Genomic DNA, 16,868 nt, shown 5'->3' on the forward strand with positions numbered 1-16,868 from the left:
GGGGACCAGACCGAGAAATTGCCTCTTTCTGCCCTAAACACATGTAAATAGTAGAAGACAGTTCTAAACACATAGCCACATCCAAATCAGGCAAAGGAAATGTCCTCACGTGAGAAGAAACGTCTTTGGAAGTGGGGATGGGGGTACCCAGGATGATGGCCAGAGGCACACGGCCACGCCGGTGCTGCCTGCCTGACGCTGCGAGCTTGGCCGGTGCTCGGGGCCCAGCGCAGACAAGAGCCTTCAGACTCTTTAACCACCAATGGGCTGTGTAGAGGTCACCGGCCTTCCCCGGACAGCCGGTAGCCCCTTTGCAGACCTGAGGACGACCAGCCCCACAGAAGAGTAATCTGGAAAATGGGGGATCTCGTTGACGTTGAAAACAAGCTTTTTTTTTTTTTTTAAGATTTTATTTATTTATTTGACGAGAGACACAGCGAGAGCAGGAACACAAGCAGGGGGAGTGGGAGAGGGAGAAGCAGGCTTCCACCGAGCAGGGTTCCCGATGCGGGGCTCGATCCCAGAACCCTGGGACCATGACCTGAGCCAAAGGCAGACGCTTAACGACTGAGCCACCCAGGCACCCCGAAAACAAGCTCTTAACAAAGCAAGAACCACGCTAACACATGGCAGCACTGAAGTGCTGGCTGTGCGCCAAGCCCTGCGCTGGGCTCTGCCCCTGTGTTGGCCTGCCCCCGCAGCCCGCCCCCATGGCCACAACCATTCTTTTGGAAGGGGAGCCCGGGGCACCGACAAGACACTTACCCGAGACAGCCCTGCCTGCTTGGATGTGGCAGAGCCAGCCCTCCAGCGCCAGGGACGGTTCTCAGCCCCGCTGCCCTCAGCTGGGACATTATTAAATAGTTGGATGTGAACAAGTAACTGAGCTAAAAATCCCAGTGGATGGGTTCAGAAGCAAACAGGACCAAGCTGGGGAGATCTCCAGAGGCTGAGTTAGCTAGCCGGGGAACATGGCTCCGGAAGCTGCCTGCAGCACCTGAGGGGGGGTCCCAGGAACAGAAGGTGACACGTAGAGACATAATGACTGCTTTTCCGTGCGGTGAAGAAAAACAGAAAACTAAACAAGCACTGGGCCTGGCTGGCTCTGTCAGAGGAGCATGGGACGCTCGATCTCAGGGTCGTGAGTTCAATCCCCACGTTGGGTGTGGCGATTACTTAAAAGTAGTGGCGCCTGGGTGGCTCAGTTTGTTAAGCAACTGCCTTTGGCTCAGGTCATGATCCTGGAGTCCCGGGATCGAGTCCCGCATCGGGCTCCCTGCGCAGCGGGGGGTCTGCTGCTCCCTCTGACCCACTCCCTCTCTCTCTCATTCTCTCTCAAATACATAAATAAAATCTTAAAAAAAAAATAAAAGTAAATGGTTGTTTAAAAAAAAAAAACAAACAGGACCCCTGGGTGGCTCAGTCGGTTACACGTATGCCTTCAGCTAAGGTCATGATCTCCAGGTCCCGGGATCGAGTCCCACATTGGGCTCCCTGCTCAGCCGGGAACCTGCTTCTCCCTCTCCCTCTGCTGCTCCCCCCTGCTCGTGCTCTCTCTCTCTGTCAAATAAATAAATAAAATCTTAAAAATAAGCACTAACAAGGATAATTTTTTTTAAGATTTTATTTATTTATTTGACAGGGCAAAGAAGCACAAGCAAGGGGGGAACGTTAGAGGGAGAGGGAGAAGCAGGCCCCCCCGCCAAGCAGGGAGCCCGATGCAGGGCTCGATCCCAGGACGCTGGGATTGTGACCTGAGCCGAAGGCAGACGCTCAACCATCTGAGTCACCCAGGCGCCCCAAGGATAATTCTTTAAAAAGCCACATCTCGACACAACTTAGAAAAAAATCCCAGTTAAGTTTTCCCAAGGGAAAAAACAGATAACCCGCTAAAGAATACAAATCATACTGTCATGGCTGCCCTCGTCAACAGTATAGGATCCTAAAGGAGAATACAGAAATAACTTCAAAGTTCTAAGGAGCAAGACTTCACATTTATATTCCCAGTAAAACGATCCCTGAAGAACGTGGTAGTAACACGAAAGAAGTTCAGATCCATAGACTGATGAAGGAACTGCTAAAGATGTGCGGCGACAAGAAATAATTCCTAGTCCTGCTGTTCTAAAAAGGAGAAGAGTTGGGCATCTCCCCAGCATTTCCAAGAGTCGGCTCTGAGCAACCCAGGGGCAGCCCAGCGGGATGTGCAGTGGGGGCCTCAGGGACCCCCAGAATGTGGACATCAGCCTGGCCACCACCTGCTGCCCTTTCCTGGGTTCTGGGCCCCTCGGGCACCCACAGCAGCAGAGGTAGAAATGACTCGGCCAGCCTCGGGGCCAGGTAAACTCACAGTCTTTTATTGTAAAGAAGTTGCAGTTGAAACATGGGACATTGAAGATATACAGTCACGGAGTGTTCTTTCAGAAGAAGGAGGCAGAGATCCATATATACAAAAACTGTAAACATGTTCACTTAAATACCCACACAGAATTGGTCTATGCTACAATGTACAGGGTAGTTGCCCAACTGCAACTCCAGAAGGAGGTGCCTCTCTGCGAGAATGGAGCCCGGCAATCGCGTTTGTATCGACATAACTTTGAGTGATGCATGAGTAGTCAGCCACGCAGAGGGACCCCAACCTCAGGCTGTGCTGTAAAATGGGGTGCAGGGCAGGTTGCTGAGGGGCTGGTCTGGGAAGCGGAGGGTAAAGGGGTTTGCACAGATGGGCCGTGTCCAGGGCACTGTGGGCACATGGAGCCTCTAGGTCTCCCTCCTTGTGAGGGGCCTGCCTGTCTTGCCAGGCATCCAGGTGCCCCAAGCCTCCCTCGGGCAAGGTCTTACTGAAGGGGTGGAGAGGGCTGGTGCCCAGGCCTACAGCCATGTTGTGCCTTCCTAGCCCAAAGTGCCCACATCAGGGCAGCCTCCTGGGCCAAGGCGTAGGGGCAGGAGCAGGGGCCACAGACAGTGGGGCTGCTTGCAGGGAACTATGAGGTGAAGCCCGAAGACTTGACCACAATCACAACATCAACAGGACCAGGCTACTCTAGCGAGCCCGTGAAAGCAAACGGATGGAGGTTCCAGACAGTGTGCACACAGCCCCGCAGGGTGAACCACCACAACTCTGAAGCAGGGACTGTCACTACCCCTAGGGACATGGGATGGGAGCAGTGCCCATGCTCCCGGGGACAGCCCCTGCACCTAGCTACGGAGGGCAGCTAGACCCGACCCCAGAGTGGACAGGTGAGCCACAGGCTAGCCGGCTCATGAGAGGAATGACCTGCTCGCAGGCTGATCCACTAGAGGCTGGAGGATACATGTCCAGGGCTGCACTGTCCCCTCCTCAAGACCTCAGGCCTGGGGTCAGCGACTAAGGGGACAGGGGGAACTTGGGGTGAGGGGGCAGCCTAGGCACCCTGGGAGCTACCCTCTCTTGGCCCCAGACGGCCCACAATGGCCACCCTCTCTGTCCCTGGCACTAGGCCAGGAGGACCTGAGGGAGGTCCCAGGAAACCCTGGACCCTGGCTTGGGGGCAGCCTTCCAGCCCCGGTGGGGGCCTGCCGGCCACTAGTAGGCAGGCACCTGGTACCCTTTGGGGCTGGTGTCCAGGGTCTCGGTGAAGGGAGGGCTCTGGTAGGTCTCGGTGCCCTCCACGCCGCTGCCCACCGGGTAGCCAGGGTAGGCCTGGCCCGCCCCGGCGCCCAGCTGTTCGGTGGCAAAGAGCGACATGTCCGTGCCCAGGCGGAACCGCTGCAGGGCCTTCACAGTGAGCGCCACCTGAGGGGGAGCCCGGGGTCAGCCAGCACCGACCCCGCCCCACCCCGGCCCCGGCCCGGCCCCCGCCGGCCGCACTCACCCAGCTGAGGATGGAGAAGAAGCTGAAGGCGATGGCGGCCCGCGCCGCGTCTCCCGCCTGCAGAGTGCCGGGCCCGGGCGCCGTGCGCTGCCACTGGTTGGTGAGGAAGCAGAAGCCCACGAACCACAGGAAGGACCAGAGCCCTGCGGGCAGGCGGGAGGGTCAGGGGAGGCCCCGCCCCCCGCCGGGCCTCGGCCCCGCACTCACTGGCAAGCCCCGCCCCCCCCCGCGGAGCCCAGAGGCCCCGCCCCCCGGCCCCGGCCCGCCCACCTGAGAAGCCCAGGTCGAGTAGCACCGCGCGGCGGCGGTCGCGGACGCTGCTGATCTGCTGGAAGCGCAAGTCCAGCAGTAGGAAGGCGGTGCAGGCAAGGAAAGCCCCAAGGCCGAGCGCGACGCCGAAGCGGCAGGCGCCCGCGTTCCCGTTGAAGACGCAGCGCAGCTCGGGCCCGCTGTCGGTGTTCACGTAGCCCTCGTTGATGATGGGCCCGAAGACGGCGATGGAGAACACCTGCGGGCGGCGGGCGGCGCTCAGAGCCCTGCGGTGGCCCCCTTAGCCGCGGTCTCTGTCACCCACCGCGACTGCTCACGCCCTCGGGCCTGTCCCTACGTTCCCCGGCAGCACAGGGCCCATCTGTGGGTGGGGTCTTCGGGCACCCCGCCTTAATACCTGCCTCAGGTATTTTAAATTTATGGACAGCGTTACTATTTAGTGAGCATCTACTATGCCCAAGCACTATGCTTAAAACCGCTACATTACATGCATTCCTCCTAGAATCCTCCCCTCAAACCACAAGGGGGCCGTTGTCATCCCCTTTATAGATGGGGAAATTGGGGCTTCAATTAGTGAAGTCACTTGGCTGATAAAAGACGGCGCTGACATTCAAATTGGGTCACTGGCACTGTGTGGGGCCCACAGGGTGTCTGCATGGCCCCCTCGAAACTGTAGGAACAGGAGCCTTCACCTGGACCAGTGATTCCTAGGCTCCAGTGGGTGGCGCTGTGGGAGGCAGGTGTGGAGAAGGGGGGGTTGAGAGCACAGCGGGGAGCAGCGCAAGGACAGGGGCTCAGCTGTCACCCAGTCCTTCATGGAACCTACCCTCAGCATCTGGGAGCTGTGTGGCCCTGCTTCCTAACATGCCAAATATAGTAACAGGTAGAGCTCATGCAGTGTTGGGGCCAGAGAAAATAATGCCCACCCAGCATCCTGCACTTGGTGGGCACCCAATGGATGATAGCCCCGTGTGACTGATTATTAGCATCGTGTTTGGGCTCAAAGGCGATAGTATTGGGGCACCTAGGTGGATCAGCTGGATGAGCGTCTGACTCGATTTCGGTTCAGGTAGTGATCTCATGGGTCACTGGATTGAGCCCCGAGTAGGGCTAGGGCTCCGGGCTTAGCAGGGAGTATGCCCGAAATTTTCACTCTCCCTCTGTCCTCCCCCAACTCGTGCACTCTCTAATAAACAAACAAACAAACAAGTCCTTTTTTAAAAAGGCGATACTGTTGAACTCTGGGGCTCAGCCAACTTCAGCATCCCCTTACCACAAGGGCTGAAAGGCAGGTAGGTGGTAGACCATAGTCATTTTACGTTTTCTTTTTTTTTAAGTAGGCTCCACGCCCAACGTGGGGCTTGAACTCATGACCCTGAGTTGCATGCTCTGAAGACTGAGCCAACCAGGCGCCCCTGGACCACAGTCATTTTAAACCAGATGCTGCTCTTTTAGCTCTGGGCAGCCTGTGTTTCCAAAAAAAGACCTCCAGTTTTAACTTCATTTCTCCTCCCCCTCTCCAGCTCCTTGAGATGGAGTCAAGAGGGAAACCCAGGTGCAGGGCATGGACATGTCCCCCCAGAGTGGTCCACAAGTCGGACCAGAGCTCGCACCAAAACACACGGTTCCTCCTTCCTAATCTGCGCAAAGTCACCCCACCCTGGGCACCGCTCTCCTTGAAGACAAGCCAGTAGGTGCAGCTGGCTGGCACCAGGTGCCACCAGCTAAATAAAACCCAGAGATCGTCACCCCACCTTCTCATCTCTCCTGCCTGGAGAGGTGGGAAGGAGAAGCAGGCCACCTGGCCTAGGGATGCCCCAGTAGTCTAGGCTGTCCCCAAATCTGCCCCTCCCACACCACCCCCAGGAAGACCTCCCCGTGCAGAACCCCTTCTTGCTGCCCCACCCAGAGGAATCCCAGCGCACCCCCCACATACACACACAATTGCAACTGGAGGGCCTGGGAAAGGGCTAGCTCCCTTGGAAGGAACCTGGAGGCTGTGTGCGGGCGAAGCAGGTGTAAGCGCTGCCTGATAGTACTCGGCTTCCATAGCCCCCTCCTCGTGCTGAGGCTGAGTGCTCAGACCCAATCCCGTCCCCGCCCCTGTGTCCGCTTCCAGGTCGTGAGAACAGGAAAAACGGGGCGAGGGCTTTGGAAGGGGACGGAGTTAGACCTAAGGAGGAATTGGAGGATGGGGGCGGCGGGCGGTGACCTCTCAAGGTCCCGGGCGTTTGCCGTCGGCCCCTCCCCCTCCCGTAGGTGGGCGCGCCCAGCCCGGTGACGTCACCCCAACCTGAGGCTGGCGGGGGAGGGGCCGGCGGGGACGAGGATGGGGTTGAGGGGCGAGGGGCGAGGGGCAGCGGGGAGGGACGAGGGATGCAAGGCGAGGCGGGACCCGGGACCGGGGCGGGGGCCGGGACCGGGGCCACTCACCCAGGACGCGACCCGCAGTAGGGTCTGCGGCCGCCGCGCGAAGCTCACGGGGTCCAGGGCGGCCCCCGCGCGGCCCGCGCCAAACGATGCTCCCTCCATGGCCAGCCCAGGAGGGACGCGCGCCCCCGGCGCCCTCTGTCTGTCTGTCCGTCCGGCCGGCCCCGCCCGAGGCCGCCCGGGTGTGCTGCCGAAGGTGCTGGTGCTGGTGCTGGTGCTGCCGCTGCGGCCGCCGCCTCCCGGGAGCGCGCGCCGGCCGCGGCGGGGGCGCGCGGGGCGGGGCCGAGCCCGTGCCCCCCGCCAACTGGTCCGCTTGCGGGGCTGGAGCCCGCCCCTCCCTCCGGCGCCCCGCCCACACACCCCCCTTCACCTGCTAGACCCCGGTCTGAGATGCGAGACCACCCCCCAGGCTCCAAGAGGGGCAGGGTCTGGGGGGCCGGGGACTGAGTCCACCACCGCCCCTCACAGGTGAAGTCAGGAGTCAGCAGGGAAGGTGGACGCTAGGCTCAGCCTTTGTGGCAGCCAGGCGAAGAGACAGACAAACCTGATTCTGCCCCTCTGAGCTGGGCCCTTTCGTGAGCAAAGGGGTAACAGAGGTCCAAGGGCTCCAGGTCTTCCCAATGGCTGCAGCTCCCCGTTCCAGCCCTCAGGAAAGGGGAGCCCAACTCCCTGAACCTGGTTCCCCCTTGGACCAGAGATCAGTTACTGGGTCCTTTCCTATGAACCCCCCAATTGCATCCTAGCTTCTCCTTCAGAGGGTTCTAGCCTCCCTGACAGGGAGGGAGAAGGCCTCTGCCCCCCAGGGGCACTTGTCCAGGAGGGCAGAGCCCACAGACCGGCATGGGTGGGAGTTGGGACATCTCTCCTCCTTTCTTGTGGGTGGATGTTGTCATTCCAAGGGTCCTCAGTGAGCCCTTCACACTCCTGGGTCTCCCCAACTGACTTGTGGCTGGCATGTTTAGTCGGGGGCCGAGGGGTGGGAAGAAGCGTGAGAGATGGGGAATTTGGATAAGCTGGGGGCCCCTGCTGGGTCTCTTCCATAGATCCCCCAGCCTAAGTTCGACAGGGTCCCTCCCTCGTGTTCCCGGCCAGCCTGGCAGGGTCCCGGACGACTGCTATGTTTCTGCCTAGGCATTGAAAGAAACATTTGCATCTGTTGAGCATTTACAGTGCCAAGCCGCCTCACAAGGCCCCGTGGGGGGTAGGGACTGTCTTCATACCACACACAGACAGCTGGTTGACTTCTTCCACCACATCAGGAAGTCAAGAGCTGGGACTCAAAGGGTCCCTGCTGTGCTGTCCGTGTGGATGGAAGAGGACGTCTGGTCCACCCCCTGTGGAACCCACCCCAAGGCAGGCGTAGCCAGATGTGCCACCCACGAGTCTTCCTGCAAGCCCCCGACACTGGGTATCCAGTCTGTCCTGAGCAGTAGCCACTTCCTCTTTGGTTGCCCCCTTTAGTGTCAGGGTGATCCAGACATCCCCACCCTTCTGGAAATGCTTGCGGATGTCACCCTCTCCTCACGTCCCTGTTTCACCAGCCCCTCTCATCGCCCTTTCGGGGTTCTCTCTTCTTGTCCACCCTGTGAGCTCCTGTAACTTCTGAACTTTGGGAGCCCTAGGGTATGATCCTGGGGCTTTTCTCCTCCCTCTCTGCCCAGTCCCTTGGTCTGTGAGCTGACAGCTTGAGCCAGAACCTCCCCTCAAACTACAGTCCCACTTGTCTTAGCCTGGATTGGGGGGTGAAATCTCCAGGAAGCCAGAGTTAGGGGAAGAGGGAAGGGAGGTAGGACAGGAGAGCACATCCAGGCACTCTGTTCCTGAGCCAGGCACGGCTTCCCTGGAGAAGTTGGCTGGTTCTCCAACTGGTGGCTGACTTGGGAGAGGCCAGAAGAAAACCACGTGTTGGGAACAATTCCTCGACGGGAGGAACGAGGAGCAATTTCTCTATTGGCTGCTCCCTGCCTCCCATTTCTTTGCATCGCTGTCTTCTCTGGGGGAAGGCCCTGCCGAAGCCAGAGCCCCTGTGGCACCTGCTGGGTGAAGGTGCTGAGGAAGCTGAGCCGAAGGGAGAGGCTAAGCTTAATGCTACCGGGAGAGAGACGACCAGTGCATGACGACCGCAGGGAGGGCATACTGTTGCTGGTCCGTTCCAGCTGGGAGCCGAGCCTGGGAGCAGGTGCGGCTGAGCAGACCTGGCAAGGCCCAAAAGCTACATGCAGGTCACCCTTACGCCTGCCCCACCTACAGCGTTCTCCAGAGCACAGATCCCGAGAGCATCTTCATCCTCCCAGTGCTAGGGCCCAAATCCCCCAAGTCAACTCTGGCTCCTTTCTCTCCGCCTGTCGATCTGCTCTGACCCGCCCAGGTGCCACAGGGGTGCCTGCCGTCCCTGCTCCCACCCATACCTGCCTCATCCTAGCTCAACAGCCAGAGAAACCTTTCGGAAGTCATCGTGCCATTCCTCGGCTCCAAATCCTCCAAGACCGTCCTGTCGCGGGAGGAGAGTATCAAAACAATGTCCTTGCTGGGGACATGAAGACTTGGTGCCATCCGACCTCCCACTGATCTCTGACCCTCCCTCAGCTCCAGCACTCGGCTTCCCAGGCTGCCCCTCCTACGGAGCAGAACCTGGATGGAAGGAAGCAAGGGCAGGCCCTGCCCGTCACCGCCAAGTCCCAGCACAAAACACACCAAAGCCAGCCCCTCAGTCACTTCTGTACCATTTTATTTTGGTCTCCAGCTCTGAGAGGGCTGGCCTCACAAAGCCTCTTGACAGGCCTGGTACAGGTACGTGCAGTCAGAGGCAGGCAGCAGCACCGGTGGGCCCTCCGGGAAAGACTGCCTGTGCTTTCCTCGTAGGCTCTGAGCCGGGACAGTGGCCTAGCCCTCCCTCAAGGAGCAGGACAGGCGGCCCAGGCGGGCCTGTCACCTTCTTGTGCAGGGAAGTGGGCACCAGGGTGCCGGGTGAGCAGCCGGCCGCCCAGCCTGGGCTGCTCCTGTCTCCTTCACCGGCAGCCCACGGGGAGGAGCACGGGCCACTGGGGTGTCTGCAGCGGGCACCCCTGCTTTTCCTCCAAACCTAAGAGGGAGAGGGCCCCCGAGCAGTGTCTGGGGACCATCCAACTGACACAAGAGAGGCTCTGGCTCTGACACACTTTAATGAGTGCCCCGTCCCCCTCTGGCCAGGCTGCCCGGAGACCCCGGGCTTCCGTCCCACAGCTCTGCCGGCCACCATCTAGTCACAGGAGCCATCCTTCCAGCCATCGCGCCAGCGCTCGTCCACTTGCGAGCAGTCGAAGTCCGGCTTGCCCAGCTTGCGGTTCACTTCATTGTGCAGGCGGCACAGCCACTGGCTGAAGCATGCCCGAGTGCGTGTGTCTGGCTGGTTCCTGTGTATCCTGTGGGGGAAGCAGGTGGAAGGTGCGGACAGGCCGCGGTTCCCACCGCCCCTGCCCCACTGGCTCCTTGCCAGCTCCATCCAGGCAGGAGAGCTGGGGCGGCTGTCGGCTACAGCCAGGAGGGCCCTTGTGCTCTGAGAGACAGGCATTCCCAGAACAGGGCTGCTCCTGCACTGTCCAACAGTGGCACACTCCTAGGCCTGCTCAACCCCTCACCTGGGGAGCTCGGCAAACCCGGACGAGAACTCAAAGCAAAACATTAAGGCACCAATCATGCAACTTTACAACCTCATAACAATCAGGAAGCCTCACCCCAGCATCCCTGGCCCCAGGGAGTGTGTGAAGGGGTGGGGCAGCACAAAGACATAACTGAAAACCAGACCTGTTTCTAGCACCTGGGGCCCTGGGGCCTCGGACTAGCAAGAGAGCTGTTCTAACTGCCCAGGATTCAAATGGCAAGGGCTGCCCTGGCCCCCACATTCAGCGCAGAAACACCTATAGGTGCCAAACAACAACTCTTCGGCTCCCCAGGGAGGAAAAGGTGGCTCCCGGAAGCAAAAGCAGTGGGTTCTCAAGGCCTTAAAATCAGCAGTCCTGCTCCAGAAGTCAGGCAAAGTGGACTCATTAACCTGCCCGAGCCTCCAGGAATACCAAGCAAGGGACTCTGTAAGTGAAGCCAGGCCTAGAGCCTCTGGTTGCAGGAGCAGCAGCCCCAGGCATCTTGGCCCTTGAGGGGAAAGGAGACCGCTTAGTTGATCCAATGCCCACTGTTGGTGGTCTCTGCTCTGGGCGACCCTCTGCCACCTCTGCACCTGCTTCTCCAGGCTCCCCTTTATGACATCAGCCAGGGGGGCCCCAGGCCCGGGCTCCAGGAGGGATTGCTCTGCTGCCTACAGACAATGCAGACACACTTACCTCTTCCTTATATCTTCGGCACACTCCTCACACGGATAAAACTTGGAAAATAAATGTATGAACTGGGCCATGTCTTGCTGCTGTTCAGGGGTAGGCAGATCGGGGTAGTAGGCGGCCAGGGTGTGGAGGACAGCCCAGCTGTGGCGGCCCAGTTCTTCGCGGTCCTGAGGACAATCTTCCCTAAACTTGCTGTCCCGCTGCGGAAGGAGGCCGACCAAGGGTCAGTTTCGCCTCCCCGGACCGGAAGCCCACAGAGCTCCCTTTTCCCCCCCGCCACAGTCAGAGGCCCACTGACTCGAGACGGAAGCCCTGCGGCCGCCGATCCGACACACAAATGGCTGAAACCCTAAAGGCCGGGCCTCCCTTGGGGAAAAGGTGTAGGAACAGCCCACCCTGGTTGGGGAGGGGGCACAAGTCTGTGAGGCATAGGGCCCGTGGGACCGCTCGGCTTGGGCCTCCGGAGGTCGGCGCAGATGCCTGAGAACAAGGCGTGGGGGCCGGGACCAGGGAAAGTGGCGGCCCTGGGCATCTGCACCTTCTGCTGCGTCCGCATCCACGTCTTGAAGTCCACGCAGGCCCGGCAGGGCCGCCTCCGGGAGGGGTCCTCGGCGACCTGAGGATCGGGGTTCGGTGCCGGGGCTGGCGTCGGGGCGGAGGCGGCGGCATTTCTTCGTCCCACGCCCCGGCCGCGCGCGTCCGTCACTAGGTCATCCATCACCTCTGAGCGCGCGCCACCGGGCAGGAAGGAGAAGAGGTTCCCGCTGCAGAAGCGGCCCCGCTCGCCGGGCGCCGCCATGTTGCCCGCGCAATGCCTGCCGGGCCAACTCGGCCTCCAGCTGGGCCTCCAAGTCGGTCTCCAGGCCAGCGCGCGCGCCAGCGCTAGGGCGCGGCCACAGGAGCCGGTCGCGCGTGCCGCGGGCGCGGGCGCGGGCGCGGGCACGAGCGCGGAGGCCGTGCTAGAGCTGGGGCCGGGGCCCGGGGCGGGGAGGGGCGGAGGGGTGGGGCTCTGGCCCGCGGCGCATGCCCAAGAGGCCACAGAGCCGGTGGCCGGGGTCTGGGCCGGGGCGGGCGCGGGGTTGGAAGCCCGGGTCCTGGCCGCGCCCCTGGGCCTCGATCCGCTTCCCGAGCCTGACTCGCGTCGCCCGTGGCGGCGCTCCCGCTTCCTCCAGTAGAAGAGCAGCGTGTTGTGGAAACCACGCCGCCGCCGCGCCGTGAACTCAGGTTGCGGCCGAGGCGAAGTCCGTGTTCCGGCCCGTGACGCCCCCATCGCTCCGCTCTGACCGCCCCGCGTGCCCGCGGCCAGGCTCTGTGCCCTCAGCTGGGGCGCGCCCAGCGGCCGGCCGCGCGGCGTCCTGGCAACGCGGGGTGGCGCGGTGAGCGCACAGAGTGGGGCGCGCGCTAGGGCCTGGGTCCCGCGGGTCAGCCCGGGTGACCGGCGCCATGGCAACGGGCGCTGGCGGGTCTCTGGGCTCCTGAGGGCAAGGAGTAGCCTGGATCCCTATAGCCTGCCTGAAGGGGTTATAGCCACGTCGGGAGTGGCCGCAGCTTCTATACGTACATTCATTCATCCTGAAAATACTTGTGTAGTGTCTAATCTGTTCCAAGTACTGGTCCAGGCGCTGGGCAGGGCGGGGCACAAGATCCGTCCCTGACCTCCTCTCTGGGCTCATTGTCCATTGGTCAAGACGGAAAAAGCAAAAACAAAAAAAAAAGGAGTCACACTAACAAATACTCCCTGACGGGGCACCTGGGTGGCTCAGTCGTTAAGCGTCTGCCTTTGGCTCAGGTCATGATCCCGGGGTCCTGGGATCGAGCCCCCGCATCGAGCCCCCGCATCGGGCTCCCTGCTCAGCGGGAAGCCTGCTTCTCCCTCTCCCACTCCCCCTGCTTGTGTTCCCTTTCTCGCTGTCTGTCAAATAAATAAAAATCTTTAAAAACAAAACAAATATTCCCTGAGAAACAGGTGGGAACCATGAACAGGGGTGTGGTAAATCCGGGAGGCTTCCTTGAGGAGGTGACACTTAGGCAGAGGCCTGAAGGATGAGGAATCAGCTGAGGAGGGCAGTCAAGGCCAAGGCTGGAGGTGGGCATGGGCAGAAAGGCCAGTGGAACAGGACTTGGGGAAGGTGGTGAGAGGAGAGATCCAAAGGTGGACAGGAGCACACGGAGGACCCCGTCAGCTGCCGTGGGAGCTGGGAATTTAAGGACCATAGGAAGGTGCTGGACAATTTGGGGTAGGGCCACCCCAACCTGATCCCCTTTGTGTTTTGCAAGGTTCCTCTGGAGGGTGGATTTCATAGGAGCTAGTGAGGAGCATGGGCACGGGGTGGGGCAGTTGTCCAAGGGATAGATGAGCCTGTGGTCTATAGAGAGAGAGAACAAAAAGGAACCAGGGTTGCTGGGGATGTGAAGCAGGGGCTGTCAGGTGGGGCAGGTAAGGGGCCTCAGCACCCTTCTAGGAGGTCCCTGGCTGTGAATAAACAGGCCTTCTCCCAGCTTTTCTCCTGGTCTCCCATGGGAGAAGTGTCTGCCCCACCCTGGACCCTGCCAGGCTAGCTGGGACCTCAGCATGGCCCCCACTGAGGTCGGAGAGGGCGTGACAGCTGGGCTGAATGCACGCTGCAATTCAGGCCTATGTCAGCAGGTGTTCGTTGCCTGGGCCAAGATCAGAGAAGGTTTGAGAGCCACTGATTAGACAGATGCACAAAGGCCCTTTGTCAAGGCTAGGGTGATTTCCGAGAGGGATGTCCTAGAGGCTAACCCCTCCCTGGACAGCTTGGGGTAGGAGTCCCAACCTAGAGCTGGTGGCCCCAACAGCAGGAAGAGCCAAAATATACCAGGGTTGGATGGAGCTCTGGAAGTCTTTCCTATAAGGAAGCAGCCCAGAGATGTGGGGCACCTGAGCACACACTGGGGATTCTAGGGTCCAACCCCTGTTCACCCGTTAGTGGGAGAATTGTGACTTCTGATCTCAGAGGCTGTGTTAGCAGTAAATTGTGATAAATCATAAATTTAGAGGCAGCTCTCAAAACAGTCCTAGTCACCAACCCCCCCTCCCCAAGTGCCAGTGACTGCAGAGAGGGACCCTCTTTGTCCTGCCCCAAGTCTCCCCACCACAGGGGAACCTCTGGGGTGAGCCTGTGAGGTCCACCCCCACATCCAGAAAAACTGACATTAATTATCTATTTAATACAAATTTCCTTCTCTGTGATTTGGAAACATTAAGAGACCTTTCCTCCAATGTGAGCCAAACAAAGTACATAAAGCTTTTAGCCCTAGGTCCTTGGTTCCTGATGACAACAGCAGTCAGCTTCCCAGGTGAGTTCAAGACAGAGCCGTGGGGGCACGCCCTGGAGGAGGCTCCGCTAGTCCCAGCACCACACCGGGTGTGGGAGAGCCAGGAGAGCCGGGCCAAGCCTGGCGGCACTTTGAGGATTCTTCCTTTTCCTCCTCCTCCCACGGGCCAGACTCAGTCCCCAACCTCCACTGCCTCTCTGCCCCTCCCCACCCCCAAGCCCTGTGTTCCTGTCCCTCTACCCAGATCTACTTTGGGCACAGTGAAGAACCTGGGAAAGAACCAGGGGCAAGGCAGCGATACAAGAACCTGGCAGGTCCGGGGCGTAGCCGGGGAATTCCAATCAGTCTTCCGGGTGCCCGGGAGCCCCCCTCCTTCTCTCCCCCGCCCCCCCACCGTGTGAGCCAGGACACAGTGGGACCCTTGGCCACAGTTTACCCACTCCAGAAGCCCAGGACCGGGACCCGTGAGCACAGCGATGGCCGACCCCCGGCACCCGGTGTCAGTGTGCGCAGCAGCCCTAGTGCAGACAGCGCGGCTTCAGGTATGACGGGCGGAGTCCCTGCCAGCCCCAAGGAAGAAGGAAGGAATTCCTGGCCCAGCACCTCCAAGGCGCCTCAACCTTTCTCCCAACAGACATTTGCCTTCTCTGTGCACTGGTCGGATGACAGCAACACTTTCGTGCGCAGGAGCTGGGATGAATTCAAGACGCTCCAGGTGAGTGAGCCTGGGGTGAACCCGAGTGCCCCCGCTGCCGGAAGGACCAATGGCCTGGGCGTTTGCCCTTGAGCCCGCGAGGGCGTCCAAGCCCCTACGACCCCCATCCCGGCAAGGAACCCTCACCCTCCCAAGGGAACCGGTGGACTCTGAGACTGATTCGCTGGTTCTCCCTTAGAAGACCCTCAAGGAAACCTTCCCGGTAGAGGCGGGCCTGCTGCGGAGATCGGACCGCGTCCTCCCCAAGCTTCCCGGTGAGGCCGGTAGGGAGGCCCGCAGGGATCCCTGGAGGGGCAGGGGCACCAGCGGCCTGGTGGAGGGAACCCTGGGGCGGGGTCCCACAGCCAGTTCCCGTCGTGCCCGCAGACGCATCGCTGTTGGTACGCGGGGGGCGCACAGGCCGCGGCCTAGCGCGCCTGCGGCTGCTGGAGACCTATTCGCGGGCGCTGCTGGCTGCGGCGGCGCGCGTGTCTCGGAGCTCAGCGCTCACCGGCTTCTTTGCACCACAACCCCTGGACCTGGAGCCCGCGCTGCCACCCGGCAGGTGCCTGCCTCATCCCCAACTCCCTGCCCGCAAGAGCCCTTGGAGGCTGGGGGAGGAGCGAAGGCTGGGCAGACTGGGGAGGGGTGGCAGGCCCTCACCACACCTCCCACCCGCCCCTCGCCTGCGCGCTACCCTTCCCAGTCTGGTGATCCTGCCCGCTCCTGAAGAGCCTCTACCCCGCCCGGCGGACAGCCTTGCCATCCGTGGCCTGGAGGCTCAGAGCCTGCGCTGCCTGCAGCCCTTCAGCACCCGGGACACGCAGGGCCGACCTTTCCATGCACAGGCCCAGGAGATCCTAGATGTGCTGCTGCGACATCCCTCAGGTGGGGTTGGGCAGGACTGAGAGAGCTCGCCCATCTGCCCCCAGGACCTGAGAGGGCTTGGGGGTCTGAACCTCCGCCCACCTCTTGTGCACAGGCTGGTGGCTGGTGGCAAACGAAGACCAGCAGACAGCGTGGTTTCCTGCTCCCTACCTGGAGGAAGCGGCCCCAGGCCAAGAACGACGACCCCTAGGGAGTAGTGGTAATTACCCATCCCACCCCTCCCAAGCCAGCCACCGCCACTGGGCAGTGTGTGGCAAAGCTGGGCCACAGTAAACAGCTGAGCGATTGCTGGACATGGGGACAGAGTGTACTTGGTCCCATCATCTGGGGGATGCCTGAAGGTGGTGACTCCATGGGGGGAGGAGAAAGAGGTGGGAGTCCTGGTCCCTGAGGCCTCACAGTGACCCCCAAATGCCCACTCCCAGGGTCTCAATTCTGCGCTTCCCAAGCCTATGAGAGCAGCCATGCAGATGAACTGTCAGTGCCTGCGGGGGCGCGCGTGCGCGTGCTGGAAACTTCAGATCGTGGCTGGTGGCTCTGCAGGTGCGCAGGGGTGGAACTTGGGCGGGGCCCAGGATGGGGGGCAGGATCCAGCAACAGCCAAACCCCACCCTCCTTCCCGCCCCCCTCGCAGGTTCAGAGGGCGCTGCGGTCTCCTCCCCGCTGTGCTGCTGCGACCCGACGGGCTGGGCGCGCTCCTGAGTGGCGCAGGGCTCCACCGCGAGGAGGACTGTGAGGAGGACAGAGTGGGAGAGGCCCAAGGCTCCCCCGAGAACCCCCAGGCCACAACCCTTCCCCCTACCGTGCCCACCCGCCCTCTGTTGAGCGCCATCCAGAGCCGCTGCTGCACCATCACCCGCAGGGCACTGGCACCCAAGGACCCCCTCGAGGGTGTGTGGAGCTGCACAGAGGGCAGGCCCAAGGCTCCAGACCCCAGGGACGACTGACACCAGACAAGTCGCCACCGTCACCACCACTGCTGCGGGAGGAGTATTTGAGGGAGGGACCCTGTGGCCGGCAGGGCCAGGAAACCATACTCTCCCATTTCCCGAATAAAGCTCTTCTGACTGAGGCATAACCCAGTGTCTGTGCTGAGAAGCAGGGCCTTCTGGGTCTTGGCCA

The 16,868-nt window shown here is 61.0% G+C and overlaps 3 protein-coding genes across 11 annotated transcripts; 1 reads left to right on the top strand and 2 right to left on the bottom strand.

The window, feature by feature from the left end:
* Positions 1-1,636: 1,636 nt before the first annotated feature.
* On the bottom strand, positions 1,637-6,796 carry SYNGR3 (synaptogyrin 3). Its single transcript, XM_025877164.2, has 4 exons — positions 6,555-6,796; positions 4,122-4,359; positions 3,852-3,994; positions 1,637-3,772 (listed from the first exon to the last, which is right to left on the bottom strand). The coding sequence occupies exons 1-4, from the start codon at positions 6,651-6,653 to the stop codon at positions 3,563-3,565; spliced, it is 690 nt and encodes a 229-aa protein (XP_025732949.1). The 5' UTR covers positions 6,654-6,796; the 3' UTR covers positions 1,637-3,562.
* Positions 6,797-9,258: 2,462 nt separating this feature from the next.
* On the bottom strand, positions 9,259-12,213 carry GFER (growth factor, augmenter of liver regeneration). The gene is made up of 3 exons (XM_025877159.2): positions 11,403-12,213; positions 10,868-11,064; positions 9,259-9,952 (listed from the first exon to the last, which is right to left on the bottom strand). Exons 1-3 carry the CDS (start codon positions 12,132-12,134, stop codon positions 9,790-9,792), a joined length of 1,092 nt encoding a protein of 363 aa, XP_025732944.2. The 5' UTR covers positions 12,135-12,213; the 3' UTR covers positions 9,259-9,789.
* A 148-nt stretch (positions 12,214-12,361) lies between these two features.
* Positions 12,362-16,813, top strand: NOXO1 (NADPH oxidase organizer 1). 9 transcript variants are annotated; one of them, XM_025877148.2, is made up of 10 exons: positions 12,362-13,084; positions 14,094-14,185; positions 14,596-14,706; positions 14,799-14,879; positions 15,058-15,142; positions 15,246-15,423; positions 15,565-15,746; positions 15,841-15,945; positions 16,172-16,289; positions 16,381-16,813. In XM_025877148.2, the coding sequence occupies exons 3-10, from the start codon at positions 14,641-14,643 to the stop codon at positions 16,691-16,693; spliced, it is 1,128 nt and encodes a 375-aa protein (XP_025732933.1). In that variant the 5' UTR covers positions 12,362-13,084; positions 14,094-14,185; positions 14,596-14,640; the 3' UTR covers positions 16,694-16,813. The 9 variants fall into 9 exon arrangements, 8 of the variants coding, with proteins under 8 accessions (XP_025732933.1, XP_073755785.1, XP_073755786.1 ...); XM_073899684.1 differs by having other exon boundaries at positions 14,335-14,879; XM_073899685.1 differs by having other exon boundaries at positions 14,335-14,879; positions 15,058-15,133.
* The last annotated feature ends 55 nt before the right edge of the window (positions 16,814-16,868 follow it).

Source organism: Callorhinus ursinus, unplaced genomic scaffold, assembly GCF_003265705.2.
Source record: "Callorhinus ursinus isolate GAN/ISIS: 27379988/994484 unplaced genomic scaffold, GSC_fseal_2.0 scaffold13, whole genome shotgun sequence".
Taxonomy (NCBI): Eukaryota; Metazoa; Chordata; class Mammalia; order Carnivora; family Otariidae; genus Callorhinus; species Callorhinus ursinus.

Bases quoted from the DNA above. Each gene is read 5' to 3' on its own strand.
- SYNGR3 (XM_025877164.2), bottom strand. From the start codon at position 6,653: ATGGAGGGAGCATCGTTTGGCGCGGGCCGCGCGGGGGCCGCCCTGGAC. The intron at 4,360-6,554 runs GTGAGTGGCCCC...CGCCGCCCGCAG, and splicing joins TACTGCGGGTCGCGTCCTGG to GTGTTCTCCATCGCCGTCTT. The intron at 3,773-3,851 runs GTGAGTGCGGCC...GCTCCCCCTCAG, and splicing joins TCTTCTCCATCCTCAGCTGG to GTGGCGCTCACTGTGAAGGC.
- GFER (XM_025877159.2), bottom strand. From the start codon at position 12,134: ATGGGGGCGTCACGGGCCGGAACACGGACTTCGCCTCGGCCGCAACCT. The intron at 11,065-11,402 runs GTGCAGATGCCC...CTCCTTCCGCAG, and splicing joins GGATGCGGACGCAGCAGAAG to CGGGACAGCAAGTTTAGGGA. The intron at 9,953-10,867 runs GTAAGTGTGTCT...CTTCCCCCACAG, and splicing joins GCCGAAGATATAAGGAAGAG to GATACACAGGAACCAGCCAG.
- NOXO1 (XM_073899684.1), top strand. From the start codon at position 12,957: ATGGGCAGAAAGGCCAGTGGAACAGGACTTGGGGAAGGTGGTGAGAGG. The intron at 14,880-15,057 runs GTGAGTGAGCCT...GTTCTCCCTTAG, and splicing joins ATGAATTCAAGACGCTCCAG to AAGACCCTCAAGGAAACCTT. The intron at 15,424-15,564 runs GTGCCTGCCTCA...TACCCTTCCCAG, and splicing joins CCCGCGCTGCCACCCGGCAG to TCTGGTGATCCTGCCCGCTC.